At 38.3% G+C, this 18,668-nt stretch overlaps 1 protein-coding gene across 4 annotated transcripts in view; it reads right to left on the reverse strand.

Annotated features, from left to right (window-relative positions):
• TES (testin LIM domain protein) overlaps nt 1–18,668 on the reverse strand; it is a 47,506-nt gene that overhangs the window by 7,310 nt on the left and 21,528 nt on the right. For all 4 annotated transcript variants that reach the window (XM_045864372.3, XM_045864376.3, XM_045864375.3 and 1 more), the window contains 4 exons: nt 14,764–14,849; nt 3,196–3,448; nt 1,731–2,063; nt 33–248 (listed from right to left, as the gene is read on the reverse strand). In XM_045864372.3, the coding sequence (XP_045720328.1) occupies nt 33–248; nt 1,731–2,063; nt 3,196–3,448; nt 14,764–14,849 (888 nt within the window). The remainder of the gene's footprint in view (nt 1–32; nt 249–1,730; nt 2,064–3,195; nt 3,449–14,763; nt 14,850–18,668) is intronic.

An 18,668-nucleotide genomic window follows, 5' to 3' on the forward strand; every position in this document is an offset into this window, starting at 1 on the left:
GAGCCTGCCTGCGGGAGCCACGGACAACATACCTCATCGCAGCCAGCACATCGTGGTTTCTCACTGTCACAGTAATGTCTGCCACAGTACAGCTTCCCATTCTTCCAGAAATAAATCATGTCGACCAGGAGTTCGTGGCAGGTACTGCAGACGAAACAAGCTGGGTGCCACAGTTTATCATAGCCGGCCCTTTCAGCGTAGACGGCTGGGTCACCCTCCTTCATACTCTGTTTGCAGCAGTAGCAGGACTGAAAGGGAAGCCGTCCAAAACAATATGTCATCGTTAAGACTGGCATTTCTCATCATTAGTGTCGTAGGAATTCAGAAACAACTTCCAAGAGAAAGAATTCCTACTAAAATTAGTAATTCATCCACGGAGACGATAAGATGTCAGTACTTCCGGGAAATGGAATTTCTAGGCTCTCTCCAGACTCTTCAAACCTAATTCTTGTGCCCTGCTGGTAACGGAGCACTGTTTCCTGAATCAAGTCTCTTACAGAAAAAGGGCAACAATAATTTTCACCATAATTTTTAAGTGGTTCTCTCAAAATGTTACCTTAGAGCTTATTAGTACCTTTTCTCTTTTTTTTTTTTAAAGGACTAAGCCTTATTGGTTAACGTGCTAATTGTATCTATGAGAACTGTATTACACTAAGTTTAGCCCTTATGTTTTGTTCATCTGTATCACAATTCTCTTTTACTTTCAAGGTATAAAAAAAGACTTCAATTTCCCTCTCTAAGGGAGATTTTTTTAAAAATAAGATTGACTATATAGTTGACCCTTGAACAACACAGGGGTTAGGGGTGCTGACCCCATACGCAATCAAAAATCTACATATAACTTTTGACCTTCTCTAAACTTAACTAATTGTCTACTATTGATCTGAAGCCTTACTAATAACATAGTTGATTCACACATATTTTGTATGTTATATTATGTACTGAATTCTTAGAATAAAGTAAGCTAGAAAAAAGAAATTATTATTAAGAAAATCATACGGGGGGCACCTGGGTGGCTCAGTCGTTATGCATCTGCCTTCAGCTCAGGTCATGATCCCAGGGTCCTGGGATTGAGCCCCACATCGGGCTCCCTGCTCAGCGGGAAGCCTGCTTCTCCCTCTCCCACTCCCCCTGCTTGTGTTCCTGCTCTCGCTCTCTCTCTCTCTGTCAAATAAATAAATAAAATCTTAAAAAAAAAATCATATGAAAGAGAAAATACATTTACAGTACTATACTGTATTGATAAAAAAAAAAATCTGTGTATAAGTGGACCTGCACAGTTCAAACCCATGTTTTTCAGGGTCAACTGTATATCCACATAAATTTGAATTATGAATTTTAGGCATGTTCTCATAAGCAAAACTGAATTAACCTAAGCATACGTTATTCTTGTTTACGGGAAGAAATAAACAATTAACACCAAAATTATGTTTAGAAGCAGATTCTAGAGGAGCATGTTGTATTCCAGCATGACACCCATGCTAACTACCATGTATACATAAAACTCACAATTATCCTTGGCAACAGATAATCAGAAAGCTCAGCTTTAGATAGAGGTCACAAACATGAGTCGCTAAAATAAACCTCAACTGAATTTTAATTTATTTCCTTCACTTACTCCTTTTGGAAACATAGGAATGCCGCCCCCCTCCCCCCACCAATGTTCAAAGAACGGGAAAGAACTTGTAAAAATAGACCAACTGGGCCAACGCCAGGAGCTCTGTACTTACATACGGAGTTCTTTGCTCGGCCGATTTGTCCTCCGTGGCCCCCATGGCTGCTGTGGTGCTTCTATCCCCACTGGGGCTGTACATCCGGTTGGGGCCTTGAGCACCTATCTCACGGGGAAGTCTGACATCTCCTACTCCCAGAGCTTCGCGCTTGTATTTCTTCACAAACTGCTCCATCTCCTTCACCTCCTTGGGGGACAACTCATGGCACTTGCAAGGGTCCTGGTCGTGTGCGGGGAGCTGCTTTGCCAACTGTTTCTTTCGGTACTGCGCCCCCTCTGAGCCTGCCACCGGCTGCTTCTCCGTGGGCAGCATCTGCATGTACTGCCTGGCCTGGGCCCCAGGGAGACCAGCGTTAACCGGGAGGTGCCTTGGCCGTCAGACAAGCAATATTTGACAGCCACATCAGAAGCAAATTATTTAAGAAAGAAGGGGGTTTTATCCATTTGTAACAGTCTTTAAAATATAAGTATCTTCAGAGGTTAACACCATCACAAAAGGTACTGTAAATAGATTTAGTTCAGTAAAAATAAATACATTTTTCCCATGAAATTAAACCTTTGTTTTTAGTTTATAAGAAGATTTCGGTTACTAATGTTTACCTGTGCTATATACACAGATGTATAATTGCAAGAGAACACAAATTTTTAGAAGGCGTGTTTAAATGTTTAGAATGGGCTATGGATCAGCAGCATTTTTATCATTATAAAAAAAAGACATTATCATAAGATTCACTTGAATGACTTAACTCATCTTCCTAAAAGACTTCCAAATGTCATATTTGGTTGTTATAACAGTAAAAGGAGTTTGACACAAAATTACTGGGTTTGTTGTTTTTTTGTTTTTGTTTTTTTGCCTGACACAGTAAAGTATACTGTTGAACATTTTCTGAGTTTTGAAAAAATGATAGAGGGGCGCCTGGGTGGCTCAGTCGTTAAGCGTCTGCCTTCGGCTCAGGTCATGATCCCACGGTCCTGGGATCGAGTCCCGTATCGGGCTCCCTGCTCAGCAGGGAGCCTGCTCTCCCTCTCCCTCTCCCACTCCCCCTGCTTGTGTTCCTGCTCTCGCTATCTCTCTCTGTCAAATAAATAAATAAAATCTTTAAAAAAAAAGAAAAAGAAAAAATGGTAGAAATTCTATTCTTTCAGATATTCTTTGCTATCTTAAGAGATATCTTCTCAAGAGTAAGCTAGAAGTTACTAGATATATACAAAACATTTGTTTTTCATATAAGTATTAAGAATGTCAGACCATTCCCTGAAAAAGGTTAACATACCTGAGTAGTCAGGAAAATTCTATGAGGTATCTAATTTTACTTTCAAAAATCAATAGGAGTTGAAAGTCAAAGTAATAGGAACCCCAGAAAAACAACAGACTTGAGGTTGATTAGGTCACTAAAGGGACTGCCCTAAAGAAGTAGCCCCCGAACTTTAACAAAGAGACTGCCCTTCCCCTTATTATTTACCAATGCCTGATTCTGGACAGGAGGAGCCCATTCATAGGTAACTGTATTGATGGAGACATTCTTCTTGGCAGCAACTGGATTGGTCAGTATCATAACATTACGTTTATACATGGGAATTCCATCTGATTTTAGCTTTGCAATCAGGGTGGTATATTTGGTGTCTTCAAAAAGTTTTCCCACTTTTCGATCCTCTTCATTGCTCAAGAGGACATCATGCTCTTCTTGGCCACACTTGCAGTTACGACATATTTTTCTATAATTTTGGAAATAAGTTGACAATAACTAATTATACCTAATAAATAAGTAAGCATACTCATACATTTATAGTTTATAAAATACTTTTATACACATTCCATATAATGGTATAGAAAGGCAAGCTATTGTGTGGGGGGATTCCAAGTAGCTATCCATAAATTTAAGCAAGGAAACATAAAAATGTACCTTCACATTATAAGACTTCAAAAACTTAGGTCTTAATTAAAAAGTGTATGTTCAAGGGAGCATATCTGAGCAAAACCTCATCTGGTATTCCTCATTTTCTTAAATCAACAAGTAAATAAAATCACCAAAATACTATTACAGCAAGAGGTTTCATATTTTATTGCATGGTAACATTTCATAGTCTTTACCTAAGTTTTTTGTTTTTGGGTTTTTTCTAAGTGAGACGGAGGTTGATATAACTTTTCTGATCAAGGACTATAATCCTAGATGCAGCTTCAGCTTTCCTCATTTCCTTTCCTGTCCCCTTGCTAATTTCCTTTCCTTTCCTTTCTCATTTCCTGTTTCCTTTCTCTTCCTTTCCTTTCCCCTTATTTCTTCAAACACTTAGTGACCACTTACTATGTGCTTTCATATGTATAAAAAACCAGATAGATGAAAGTCTTTGGACTTTCAGAGCAATGAAACAAACGATACCACTAAATGAAATGTCCCCCTTCCCCAATCTGGCCTAGCAGGTAATCATTCTTTCATGCAACATACACAAACGTCCATGTGCTTAGCAATGTACTTAGCTTATATATAGTACTTGGCTTAGCTTATAGCAATGTACTTAGATTGATACACCCTATAATTGCATTTGTGATAGTAAAGAAAAGTACAGGATACGTCATTTGACAGGGCCTAATTTTGACTTGGAATTGGTGAGGAAAGGACTCCATAAAAATATTACTCCATAAGAAACTAACATTTAGGTTGAGATCTAAGGGATAATGAAACAAGTATGAAGTGTGTGTGCGTGTACTTGAGATGGGGTAAAGAAAGAGGAAAAAGACCTCCAAACACTGGGTAGAAAGAGTATGTGTGGTGGTCCTGACTTAGGAAAGAGCTTGTGCCCTTAGGTCCCATGATCAGAGAGGGCTGGCGGGACTGCAGTGAGGTAAATAAATGGGGAGTGACAAGGTTGGAGAGGGAGGGAGGCATAAGATCATGCAGGGACTTGTAGGACACATTAAAGGATTTGGTTAAAGAATTAAGCAGGAGGCACTGAAGGCTTTTAGGTAATGGACTAACATGATTAGATCTATCATTCTCAAAACTGTACCACCTATTATATGAGAATGGATTAGGGGTAGACATAATTGGAAGGAGGGAGACCAATTAACATGTCAATGGTGCATCCAGTTTGCAAAGTAACAGGGATCACTACTTCAAAAGTGGAATTTATATTCTGGATGGTTATTTTTGTGGTCTAGGTAAGATGTGTTATAGCTTGAACTACAGTATTTAACAGTGGAGATGGAAAAACAAGAACAGATTTAAGATCTCCTCGAAGGTAAAACTGACTAAATTTTGTGGTTGCTGTGGACGTAGTGATGGTAAAGGGAAGGCCCAATCTGCCAGAAAATGAACCCAGGTTTTCAGGATGAGTAAGCTGGTAGAAGGAATGTAACTTATTAAGAGAGTAAATATAAAAGAAGAACAGATTTGAGGTAGTTGGGGGGAAGGCTGATCAAAGTTCTCCAAAATTCAACTACTGAAGTTTGAAATGCCTACAAAACAGGGTAAAGATATCAAGTAGACTGTAGGATATGTAGATCTGGTGTTAAAAACTGTAGCCTGGTAGAAAATATAAATGTGGGAGTCAGGGAATGACACATTTGCATATAAATTGAACAGATCACTTTCATCTCCTGGGCAAGAGTACAGGGAAAAGGTGAGGACTCAGGAAGGAGTCTGGCAGAGAAGCAGAAGCTGGAAGAGGTGACCGAGGAAAACAGAGAAGTAGAGAGACTTTGTGGTGTTAAAAACATAAGCTGGAAGTAAATATAGGGCAGTGATAGCATATAAATTAGAGGGAGGAGTCTGAGAATTTAAAAAAAACATAGTAATATCCTTACATTGTTCAGGAAGATAGTGAAGATCTAGATTAACATTAGACGTTGTTAAGCATGCATATTAAACTAACTAGATAACTAAAGGAAATATTACATATAATTTCTAAACTTAGAGAAAATGGAATGATGATATAAAATGCAAGTAATTAAACAGAAGGCAGTAAGAGGAGAATAAAGAAACTTAGAAGATTAGGACATGTAGAAAGCACAAATTATAAGACGGTTAACATAATCCAAATATACCAATAGTCCCAATAAATGGACTCAGTGCTCCAGTTAAAAGACAAAGAATTTCAGACTGAATAATACAACAAAATCGAACTATATGCTACTTGGAAGAGACACTTAAAATTTAAGGACAAAGAAAGGATGAAAGCATAAGGATGCAAAAAGTTACATCAGGCAAATTCCAACAAAAAGTAAGTTAGATACTTATATTAATATCGTACACTTTAGACTTTAATGCTTTTTCCTTTACTGAGTATTAAAGAGAATCACTACATAGTGACAGAAGTTTAAAATCACCTCTATGATGTAACAGGTCTAAAATTAATATAGCTTAATAAGCTACTCAAAATATATAAGCAAAAATAACAGAATTTTAAGAAATAGACAAACTCATTATAGTAACACTAAAAAATTAGAAATAAAGATTTGAATAACACAATAATCCTGATCAAGTGGACACATAAAAAATATCCTATCCAGTGATTGAAGAATACTTCTTTTTGTGAACATTTGAAACACTTCAGGAAACTGAACACATACCGATAGACCAAGTCTCAAGAAATGCCCAAGGAATCACCATCAACCACATTATTTGAACAGAATATAATTATGTTAGAAATCAACAGCAAAAAAGGAAGAAATCAGGGAGGGAGACAAACCATGAGAGACTATGGACTCCGGGAAACAAACTGAGGGTTACAGAAGGGAGGATGGTGGGGGGAGGGGGTAGCCAGGTGATGGGTATTAAGGAGGGCACGTGTTGTGATGAGCACTGGGTGTTATATGCAACTAATGAATCATTGAAAACTACATCAAAAACTAATAATGTACTATATGTTGGCTAACTGAACATAATTTTAATAAAAGTAACTAGAAAGTACTTTTGAAAGACTCCTAAAAAATTCAATATTGAAACAAACAATCACAATAGAAATTAAACCAAGTAACATTTTAAGGAAAAAAGAAAACAAAACTATTACTTCTTGAAATGCAGAACAAAACTGAGGGGGTGCTTAGGAGAAAAGGCATAGCTAACATGCTCAAGTTAGAAGGACAAGAGAATAATATGAGTAAGTTCAACTCAGGAAGTTATGAAAAATGGAGAATAAGACTAAAGAACATGGAAGGAAAATAAAAATAGCAGAAACTAATAAAACAAATGTTTGCTTCTTATAAGATGCAGGGAAAAAAATGCATTCAATATATTTCAATACATTTTAACATCTCTTCTGACTACATTTTGCTTAGTAGTTTTAGCTCCAGAAGGAAACTAGACGGAATTTTAGGAAAGGTTTCTGGGAAAAAAAAACCCACACTCAACATACATCATACTCAGTGCATTCATTTTAGCAAGAAAGCAACCTTGCCATCACTTCACTCACACAGTCCTGTGGGTACTAATCAGAGCAGTAAGAAAAATCAAAGAAATTGAAGTTATAAGGATTCATCAGAAAGGGAGAAACTAAACTGCTGTTAATCATAGACGCTATGACTGATCATATAAAAATGTATTAACATCAGTAAGAGTTTAGTAAGTTTTCTGGATTTAAAATTAATAAATTGGATTTCTCTACATTACTAAATTAGGAAAAAACAACTAAAAATTCTTAAATGAATCTCTTTGCCAAATAACAAATTATTAAATAATTATAGATTTTTGTGTTTTGTTTTCTTAAGGTAAGGTATGCAAACTAAAAATACTAGATTTGACTCGTGCAGTCCCAGAGAGAGAGAGAGACAGAGTCAGAGATTTGGGGGGTGGGGAGGCAAACTAATTTCCTCGTGCACACATTGGTTAGAAATCTTTATTTGGTAAGAATGGGCTGAAGAGTTTGCATATTCTAGTTCAGCTATAAAAGACTCTTATATCTGGTTATGTCATACTCCCGTCCCATGGAAAGGAGCATATTATTCTACTACAGTATGTTCTTCATTCTTGTTCTTCAGTTAACAAAAACAATATAATTATCCATAAAACTATCACATTGCTTTTGGTTCAAGTTTAAAATCAGACCTTCCTGAGACTTTAGTTCTTTAGGGCTGGGAAGTTAGTTCTTAATATAGATAAATAGATCCTTATATGGCTGTGAACTATGGCATGCATCCGAATAGTCAGCAAAGTGATTAACCAGAGAAGGGAGTAATAAAGTTACAAGGATATGTGATGAAGGATATGACTTCCTTTGGAAATGTTTATTATCCAGTTCTACACCAGAACAACATGTGCACCATAAAATAAGGGGAGTTAGATTTTAGAATTTGAAAGACAAAAAAAGCATGTGAAATAAAGTCTGCTGGTTTCTAAAGCTGTAGAATAAATAAGTTCTATTTACTATGAAAGTATTATATATAAAAAGGTATATTAACCAATGATATAAGAGCCATCTCTCTACTTTTTCTTATTATGTGTCCTGGCTATTCTTGGAAGATTTACATTCTGAGAATATCTAATTTCCCCATCCACTCTTTCCCCCACCCAACATACCTTTATTAAGTAGGTAAAATCAGGTTAAAACAATACACCAATAGCAGCAGTTGATGAGGGAAAAAGAAGTTTTCAGTTTTCTAAGTGAGGAAAACCCATGAACTGATTCATGATAGCTTTTAAAATCACAGATACATTATAAACCTCATCTGCATCCTCGCTGCAGCATGGTGGCAAAGCAGTAACAGAACACTTGGCAAGAATATGACTCAAGAGGGTGGAATGGTTCTTTCAGTTCAAGTTGTCATCACTAAGCAGCTGGAGTGACCACATCCCTTAGAGACCCTTTACCCTAGAGCTCCATTTCTAAAATAAAAAGGGATAGCTACAAACCACCGTTCAAGAAAGAAACCTATAAATCTGGGCCAGGTGCCAAGATATTTTACAAATATCTTCTAAGAACTTTTATTTATTTATTTATTTTTAAGTATTTATTTATTTGAGAGAGAGAGAGAGAGAGAGAGAACACACGTCAGCAGGGGAGGGATAGAGGGAGAGAGAATCTCCAGCAGACTGAGCGGAGCGTGGAGCCCAGTGTGGGGCTTGATCTCACGACCCCGAGATCATGACCTGTGCCAAAATCAAGAGTCTGACACTTAACCGACTAAGCCACCCAGGCACCCTCTTTTAAGAACTTTTAAAGTCATTAGGAAGATAGCCAATAAGTTTATTGAAAGGAAACTTTTGTTGAGGAATCAGGGGAGAAAAGGATATCATTATCCTGGTACCCAAGAAAAGGCGTGAGAATGAGTAGGACATTTATTACATAATTAATTTCAACCTAAAATAACCCAGATTCTATTCTATTCTTAAGAAAATGAAGAACTTTAAAAAAATTGATTTTATGCCAACCTAAAACAAAACAAAAATGGCATGGGTGAGCGCAGTACCCACGTGCTGGGGCTATGTTTGTAAGGTTTGTTTAATATCTTTCCTCAGATGCTTCACCAGTAACTTTTGATGAAAGATGCAGACAAACAGCTTGTTTACTACATTTATATGAGCTATACCAATTTGATAGCAGTTTTTGAGGGCGTTATAAGTCAGTTACCATACTTAGCACAGTTGCCAAATCTCTAAATCTTCTAACCTGTCTTTCCTATAGAGCACTTCTCAAATTCTCCATAGGATGTTAATAAAAGTTAACAAAACTGTTAATGTTAATAAAAATTGGGGAAGAAAGAAGTGAATTCAGAATTAAGTTTATTTAAAAGGGTCTTTTTTATGACTTCTAAAAAAAGATGCAAATGTAATCTGATAGGCTGGGAAGCTCTAAGTTATGGGGGAGTAGGGTTATTTGTATTAAAAAGTTCTTTGTACAAAAAAGTTTAGGGTGTTAGCACAAACACAAGGATAATGTGCATAACAAATTGAAACTGTACACTCACATTTTTACATTTCAACTTTGGATTTCTTGAGTTAAATCCAGGAGAGGGTATACCAAAATTTAGCAAAAGCACTGTCTCAGAAAAATAAACAGATTTACAGTTTCAAGCTGAAAGCAGTCAAGAGACTATCTTTCATCCCCGCCCAAAGGGAAATTATTTTTGTATCACTCTTCGTAAAAAATATTATTTTTACAAGGCAAGTAGTAGCAACTGGAGTGCTTTGACATACTGCCCGTATTCACAGTGATTTAAAGGTATGGTCATGGCACTGCTACAAACCATATTTTAAAATGGTTGGAAGCTGCCGTTTTATAACAGGGATATACTTATATGGACTTAAGTGTGGGCCTCTGTTACAGGATTCCACACAAGGATTAATCCATTTATGGTGGGAAATTTTTAGTTTTCAGCCATCCCTAAACCAATCAGAAATTCTCTGGAAAGATGTATGCTACATTCAAGTAACACTTTTCTTACAAAATGCTACTATCTTATTAGAAGGATTTATCAAAGATAAAAGACTAATTCTATCACTTATATGATGAATAACTATTATCCTAATGATATTACTTTCAAAATGAAATGACTGACTATAAACTCAAAATCTTGGGTGTGTGTCTTAATATCTCATAAATATTTGTTAGCTCTAGATATTACTTGGAAGTGTGTCCAGAAGACAACAGCTCTTATTTAGTAAATATCAGGCATCCTCAACCTTTTATTTTTCTCTAGTCTTGTCATTATTGATGCAGTGAAGAAAGACAGAGCTCACAGTTAAAGCATTATTGTCCACAAAGACGTATATGTCACAAAAGCACCACACTGTAGAGAAGACAGCCTGATGCAGCCCCCAAAGTTCACTGATCATGAGGCACGTGAACATGGGTTCTAGTTTCTGTTCTGCCATGTAGAAGGTGGTGATGAGGAAGGTTTTGGCAAGCTTTGGGTCCAAATTTGAGTTCTGCCATCTATAAGCCATGCCTCTGGTAAGTCATTTAATTTCCCTAAACCTTTGATTTTTCATATATAAAATGGAATGCTATCACTTACCTCAAAGGGTATTATGAAGATTAGTTACAATCAGGGACATAAAGTGTTGTGGTAAGCAGAATTCTAAGATGGCCCCTTTGACCTGCACCCTCTGGTGTCACCCTCATAATTATGTTACTACATATGACAAAGGGAGATTATCCAGGTGTGCCAAATCTAATCACACGAGCCCTTTAAAAACAAATTTTCTCTGGCTGGGCGCAGAAGAGGAAGCCGGAGAGATTTAAGGCATAGAAAGGATTCCAAGCACTGTTAGTGACTTTGAAGGCAGAAGTGGCCCTGTGCCAAGGAATGTGGGTGGCTTCTAGAAGCTGGCAACAGTCCCTGACTGACAGCTGGCAAAGAAACAGGGACAACCTACAACCACAGGAAATGAAGGAAATGAATTCTACCAACATCACGAATGAGTCTAAGAAGCAAATTCTAATCCCAGTTTTCAGATTAGAGCCCAACCTGGCCAAAACCTGATTTCAGCCTTTTGAAATCCTAAGCAGAGAATCCAGCTAAGCCTGCCTTGATTTCTGGCCTAAAGCATAAATGGAATCCATTACTAAGTGTTGTTTTAACCTGCTAAATTTGTAGTAATTTTGTTATGCAGCAATAGAAAATCATTATAAGTGCTTATTAGTGTACGCCACAGGCAATTTCATAAATTATATTTCTTATTAATATCTAATAGGCTCAAACAAGTCATTTTAACTTCCTTTGGGTTTTAGGTCTTTGATCTAAAAAATGAGGTCTGACTAGCTAAGTTCCAAGTTCCACTCTAAACTTCCATAAGTCTAAGAATTCATTTTTAGTTTTTTCACAGCTGTTGTAACACACCTTGAACAGGCAATCATGCCTGCTGGATCTCTTTCATTCACTCTCCAGATCCATTCTGCACCCTTCTGCACAGTACCCTGAACCATGCTCTAGGAGGCTGACCTGTAAGGACTGCAGCTTTGGGCTACCTTGTCCCTAGCAGTGGAAGGTGCCAGCAGGAAATCCGAGTGAAGAAGAATAGTGAGGTCTGAGGATTTATTTCCTGGCTTCCTACAAGTGTACAAGGTGCTCAGGCCAAAAATGACCCCTTATTTTCCTTGGGGGTGTGTAGAAGCAGGGAAGAGGGTGCCAAGGACTGAATTGTGCCTCCCCCCCAATTCGTATGTTGAAGCCCTAACCCCTAGTGTGACTGTATGTGTAGACAGAGCTTTGGGGAGGTAAAGTTAAATGAGGTCATAAGAATAAGGCCCTAATATGATAGGACTGGTGGCTTTATAAGAAGAGGAAGAGAGAGATCTCTCTCTCCATATACATGCACTGAGAACATGTGAGGACACAGAGAGAAGGTGGCCGTCTGCAGAGCAGGAAGAGGTTTCTCACCAGAACCCAACCATGCTCTGATACTGAACTTCTTGCATTTCCAGCCTCCAAAACTAGAAGACAATATGTCTCTGTTGTTTCAGCCATCCAGTCTATAGGATTTTGCTATGGGAGCCTGAGCTAAGACAGGGAGTAAGGAAGAGTTCTCAGAGGTAATGCTTGAACTGAGACTTCAAGAATAGGAAGGACTTTTTGTTTCATGATGGTAAGATGTAGGGTCTTTCCAGTTAAAGGAAACACACACACACACACACAAAAACCCCAACACTACAAGTATTTCAGGGAACAGTATGTACCTCAGCAGATGAGGCACAGGGTGCTTGGAGGGGAAGTGGGAGAGGAGACTAGACAAGCAAGCAGGAGTAGATGTTGAGGTTTGCCTAAAGGATCAAGCCAAGTGGGAAAGCAATGAAGGTTCTTAAGCTATTGGGAAGTACACAATAGTATCCATTTTCAAGACCATTCTATGGCTGCATGGAAGTCAGATCGCTGAAAAGTGGGGAATAATTAACTTAGCTCTGATGTTCACAATGTGCCCCACGAAGCCCTACGGGTCCTAGAAGTCAAGGGTTACCATGAAGATGGAAGAGGAAGCTCAGCGGACAGGATCCTGGGACTCTATGTCCCACTTTAATCACAGCAGCTCTATGGCCCTAGACCAGACCTGGAATCTTCATTATACTGAGGACAACCAGCCCAGCATATTTTACTTCAATGACTGTACTAAAAATGGCTCATCTGGAAGTCGAAGACACCTGCCCTCTAGCCTTCTAGTTATGGTGAAAAAGTCAGGGAATTATCAAGAATTCTGAGAGAGAAATGTGTCCGAATTCATGCCAGGAAGAAGACAGAACTACTAAGTAACCTTCTGGACGATCTGTATAAATCCAAGCGAGGCTGGAGGCTGTGGCAAAACCCTAGTCTTTTATGACTCCTAACAAATTCTCAGAGTATACCAAGGTAAGTAAATGGAAAAATGAAAACAAAAAAGTGATTTTCAGGCCACAGAAGTCAGCTCTTCTCTGACATTTTTATCTGAAAGTCTCAGATTATAGTGATCTGCAATAGAAAAATAATATAGCACAAATAAGAATTACTCTAAACTAACCTTCTGCTTTAGAGAAAAGATGCTATCACTTAGGAATAAGCTTTAAAAATGTCATTAGCAGTTTTTGGCAACTATAGCCAACCTAAAAAGATTATTTTGATTGCACAGTAAGAACCATGCCCAGCAGAGGGCAGTGCAACTCTCTACACAGCCCACTGAGAGCACAATTAAGTGGTGTGTGCCGTCCGAGCTCAAATAGTTTAATCCATGAAATCTGTTTTGTGTCTAGTGACTTTACCTTTCAAAACCATGACAGACATGCTGCCTAACTGCTATGTCCCTTGAAAAGGGGGCACAGGGAAGAGCCATGAAAGTCTTGTAATTAAAAACTTCCCTGGAAAATTTTAGCTCCCTACAAATAAAGAACTGTACCGTCATTTCTTGGCGAGCGGAGGTTTCTGTTTCCAGCCTCCAAAACTAGAAGACAATATGTCTCTGTTGTTTCAGCCATCCAGTCTATGGGATTTTGCTATGGGAGCCTGAGCTAAGACAGGGAGTAAGGAAGCCCCCACTATTTAAAACAACTGTCTTTGTTTCCTAAAACTTGCTAAATAAACCTTTAAAAGAGCCTAATATCTCAAATTTTATTTGTTTACATTCTGCTTTAACTTACATTGTACACAGCCCCAAGAACAGATGAAATTTTTTATTCTAGAGAGTTTTCTATGGAAATATGCAGTACAGAAGTGAGGTTCTCACTGTGAGAACAGAGGTTCTCAAGTGAGGTTTATTCTAACAAGGCATCTGCCGTCCTAATAATGTATAGTTGATGACTAACTTTTTCTCCTCGTCCTAATGATGTATAGTTGATGACTAACTTTTTTCTTCTAACAATAACATGCCGATTCTAACTTTGAACAGATTTATAAACTACCATTACAGTCCTTGACAGCCATTGATGAACAACATTTATTCTTATAAGAACAGGTTTAAAATAGCGATTTTTAGATGTATAGGATATATTATCACTTTAAAATATGTAAATCAGATCTACACAAAATTCACATTTTGTTTTCAAAATTCACATTTTTGATCCATTAACAGTTGTCTGTCATGTATGTGCACTTGATTCAAGCCAAGACAATGGAGATGAATTATTATTTTTTTAATTTAAGTGTTTCAAAGTTTCTCAGTGGTAAATTTATAGCTGAAAATTTTGAAGAGCCCTTAGGTTCAAGTCTATGTCCTGACAACTAGCACATGAATGCTTAATTAGCCATATTTATTATTTATTGCAAATATACAGATAAGATGTGCAAAGTTACCAATTTTTAAGAAAAGAATAATAATTATAATAAATAGTGACAGATTACCATAAACTTATTTGCTGCTCAGAAAAGAGACATATTCAGTATTCTAGACTCAGGAAATATGAAGGACAGCAAATAAACAATGCCAAATATAGTTACTATGGCCCAGTTAGCTCAGTCACACTTAATGATAGGAAGACAGAATAGATTTATTTTTTATTTATTTCCTAGAAAAGAATATGACAGATCTACAACTTAGCAACCATGCTAGAGGATTTGCAAGAAATCTCCACTGCCCGAGGAAACACTGTCAAAGAGCAGAAATTATTCATGTGGTGGTAGTTTTTTACAATATTACCTCCAAAAGTGTAGTTCGAATCCTTCACATTTTTCTTTGCATTTTAAACAGGGAGCTCCAAATCCTTGCTCATGACCTAAGCCCATCTGTTAAGGAGAAAACAATTTGTATTATAACAGTTTCAAAAAATCTTAAAAATTCAATAAATTGCACTTCTGATTCCACTTACCACTCCTGCTGATATAATTTCAAACAACTCTTTCATGAGTAGCACGTTGTTTGGTTAATGGTGACAGATATAGATATGGGGACTGGAAGTACCTACACAACAGACCTTTAATTCTTATTGCTTTTTTCATGAAAAGCACCAGAATACAACTGTGTAGAAGACTATAAATACCTCAAGTTGCAAAAAGTCATAAATTTTTGTCTTTGGCCACTATACACCCTGTATACAATAGGAACAGGGAGCAGAGAGCCAGAGCTTGGGAAGCAAGTCTGCCCCCTATTAACATATTTTACAGCAAACAAGGAATATGAAAAAGATTTTAGGATTATGATTAAAATAGTATTATTTCATTTTATTATTTAGTATTCATTTATTTTATTTATGATCCATTTTATTATTTATATATTTATTATATTCAAAATATTATTTATTATAAGTATAATAATAATAGCAACAACAAGCATATATTGAATGCCAGGTACAGAAGTAAGCACTTATTGAAATCTTATAAAATCTCACAAAATGCTTATAAAGTAGGCAATATTATAGAGATGACAACTGAAATTCAGAGAGGTTACAGAACTTGTTTAAGCTCAAAGTATAAATAAATGGTAGAGAAGTGATCTGGGTTCAGGTCTTCCTGACTCTGAAGCCTGTGCCTTTTTTTTTTTTTTAAGATTTTATTTATTTATTTGAGAGAGAGAATGAGATAGAGCATGAGAGTGGGGAGGGTCAGAGGGAGAAGCAGGCTCCCTGCCGAGCAGGGAGCCCGATGCGGGACTCGATCCCGGGACTCCAGGATCATGACCTGAGCCGAAGGCAGTCGCTTAACCAACTGAGCCACCCAGGCGCCCGAGAAGACTGTGCTTTTATGCCTAGGGTGGGCAGGGAGGGGATGTACTATTGCCCTTATTATAGCAAACTATTGTTTTTAATCATATTAAACAATAATCCTTGGGAACTTGCTGAGACATGACTTAGTAAACAGAAAAGGGGGTGGTGCCGATGAGGGAAGGACACAAGAAGGCAATGTAAGCTCTTTTACCCAACTATTGATATTAGAATAAAAAAGATCAGCCCACCTTATATCAGCACATGGGCAAATCACCAGTGACCAGGCTACTCTGTATTTTAAATATCACATCAGTGATTGCTAACAAATTTGTTACCACCTAGTGCCTGGAGTAAGAGTTCAAGCTGGACAAATAATAGATTTTCTACCAGGGCACCCTTTTGTAACTTTACCAAGTTGTGTTTTTGCTATGCAATCTAAACCACACTGTTACTTCTTCCTTGAAAGATCAGTCTGACCACGCCCTCAAGTGTAGATGAAGCCCTTCCTTTTTTTTCTGAAGAAAATGACCACATCCTCTTACCATAACTAAGGTCTACCCAGCTGCTCAGGGGAACCCACATTATTTTTAAGTCAGACCATCTCAAGCATACTCTCTAAAGGTGATAAAAATCTGTCCAGTATTAACTAAACTTCATCACTTTTGCCATGTCCCCATTACCAATTTTACAAAGATTTTAAAGTTGTATACTTTAATACTAGGTGACACTTTTTTTGCTTGCTTGCTTTCTTGCTCTTTTGCTTTTTTTTAAGGAATCAAATTGTTTCCTTGTCACTGATGATCACAGCTCACAGTACAGAAATAAAGTGGGTTAAGCAAAAGAGAGAGAAACTGGTTATTTGAGTTTTTTTTTTTAAAGATTTTATTTATTTATTTGAGAGAGAGAACGTGAGCGGGGTGGTGAGGGAGGCAGAGGGAGAAGCAGGCTCCCCGCTGGGCAGGGCGCCTGATGTGGGGCTCAATCCCAGGACCCCAGGATCATGACCTGAGCTGAAGGCAGACACTTAACTGACTGAGCCACCCAGGCGCCCCTGAGTTTTCTGGTCTTTTGTAAGGAATGTAATTAAAGAGTTTTCTCCATTACGATATCCAGACTAAAATGAATGGCAAATCTAAAAAAGGGTATTCTTTTTTAAGCTCTTTCTAGCTTTCCATTACAGGAGAGTTAACAATCCTGAATTTACCTGGTATATGGATTTCCTTCATAGGTGGTTTCATGCATTCCTACCAAACTCTGATCCCAAATGAATATTAAGATGACATTAAGGCTTAATCACATAGTTTAGCTTAAATCAGCTGCTTCTAAACTCTCTTGTATATAATTCACAGTAAGAAATACATTTTATCTCATGACAGAGATATGCACACACACATTAAATTAAATGTCCACAAATTCTTACCCGCCTTCAAATCTGAATCACCTGGACTGAGCAACACTGGCCTTAATAAAATACTGCAAGCATACTGGAAAAATAGCATCTCATTCTCTAATTCTGAATGGAACCTGGAAGCTTAGCTAATATAACTAGAACCCCAATTAGTCAGCAGAGGTTTTACACTAAGGCCCAGTGCAGTTCATTGCCAATTTATTATTATTTTTTTTAAAGATTTATTTATTTGACAGAGAGAGAGACGAGAGAGGAAATACAAGCAGGAGGAGAGGGAGAAGCAGGCTTCCCGTGGAGCAGGGAGCCCGATGCGGGGCTCGATCCCAGGACCCTGGGATCATGACCTGAGCCAAAGGCGGATGCTTACGACTGAGCCACCCAGGAACCCCTCATTGCCAATTTATAAAGTCAGCATTGGAAAGCGGCAAATTTTTTCCTTCCTACCTGCTTTTTATCTTCTTAAAATAGTGATCAGTTTACCTACTAGAATTATTAAAACTGGTGATATTTCCTGAACGCGTCTTCTAAAGTGGCCCACATATTCTTCTTGCTGGACAGGCCTAGGCATCCCCCTGGTGTAAGAGGCCAGGAAACTAAAATCAAAAGGAGGGCCGTTCTGCTCCTGATCGCACAGCCAGTCAAGAGCTTGCTAACCTACCACTGTGCTGCGGGGCTGACCTCCACAGAACATCGGGTGCAATCCCTTCAGTCTTCCAAAGATTCCCGGGCCCATTTCTGCTTCAAGGGAAAGGACTACAAGCCTCTAAATGTAATGACTGACAGGTGTAGAATGGGAAGATACAAATCTGTCAGGAAGGCTGGGGAGGCTCTTTTGAACAAATGATGCTTGAACTGAGCTGAAAGGATGAGCAGCACCTGACTCAGCAGAGAGAAGAAAAAGTACATTTAAGGCAGAGGAGACACCTGATATCAAGGTTTGTGGCAGAAGAGGACATTGTTAGAGACGGGACACTTTAGGGCATTTGAAAGGTGATCGGATCAGGCTTGCAAGAGGCTGAGGGAGCTTTTTTGTCTTTCTCCTTTTCTCTTCCTTTTCCCAAGGAAGAAATAATCTTCTGAGGATGAGACTGGGAAGGAAGAAGCACTCGAGAAAAGCCATGCAGGCAATGGAGGGGATGGATGGGGAGTGGGGGAGCAAGAGCACCCCTCAAGCTCTGGTAGCCACGCCACAGAGCCCCCTCTGGGGAGACTAGGAACCTGACTCTGAAAAAAAGCAGTCATTTGAGGGAAACAGCTCTGCAGCCTGCCCCAGAAAGCTCGGAAAGCACTGCTCCAGTGTTCTTCCATCCTCCCTGCCTGCCCCACTGGCGTGCCTAGAAGGCCAACGAAATCTCCATCTAGGTTCCTTCAGTATAGTTTATAACTACCTGAAGAAAGTGTCCCTCGCACCTTTCCAAACACACACACTTTCATTTTCCCCAAATGCTCAGACACAAGGAGTGAGGGGACTCTCAAAATATCAGAGAGAGGGAA

Source organism: Mirounga angustirostris, unplaced genomic scaffold, assembly GCF_029215605.1.
Source record: "Mirounga angustirostris isolate CCGP_5_RB_7025 unplaced genomic scaffold, mMirAng1.0.hap1 SCAF_12, whole genome shotgun sequence".
NCBI lineage: Eukaryota > Metazoa > Chordata > Mammalia > Carnivora > Phocidae > Mirounga > Mirounga angustirostris.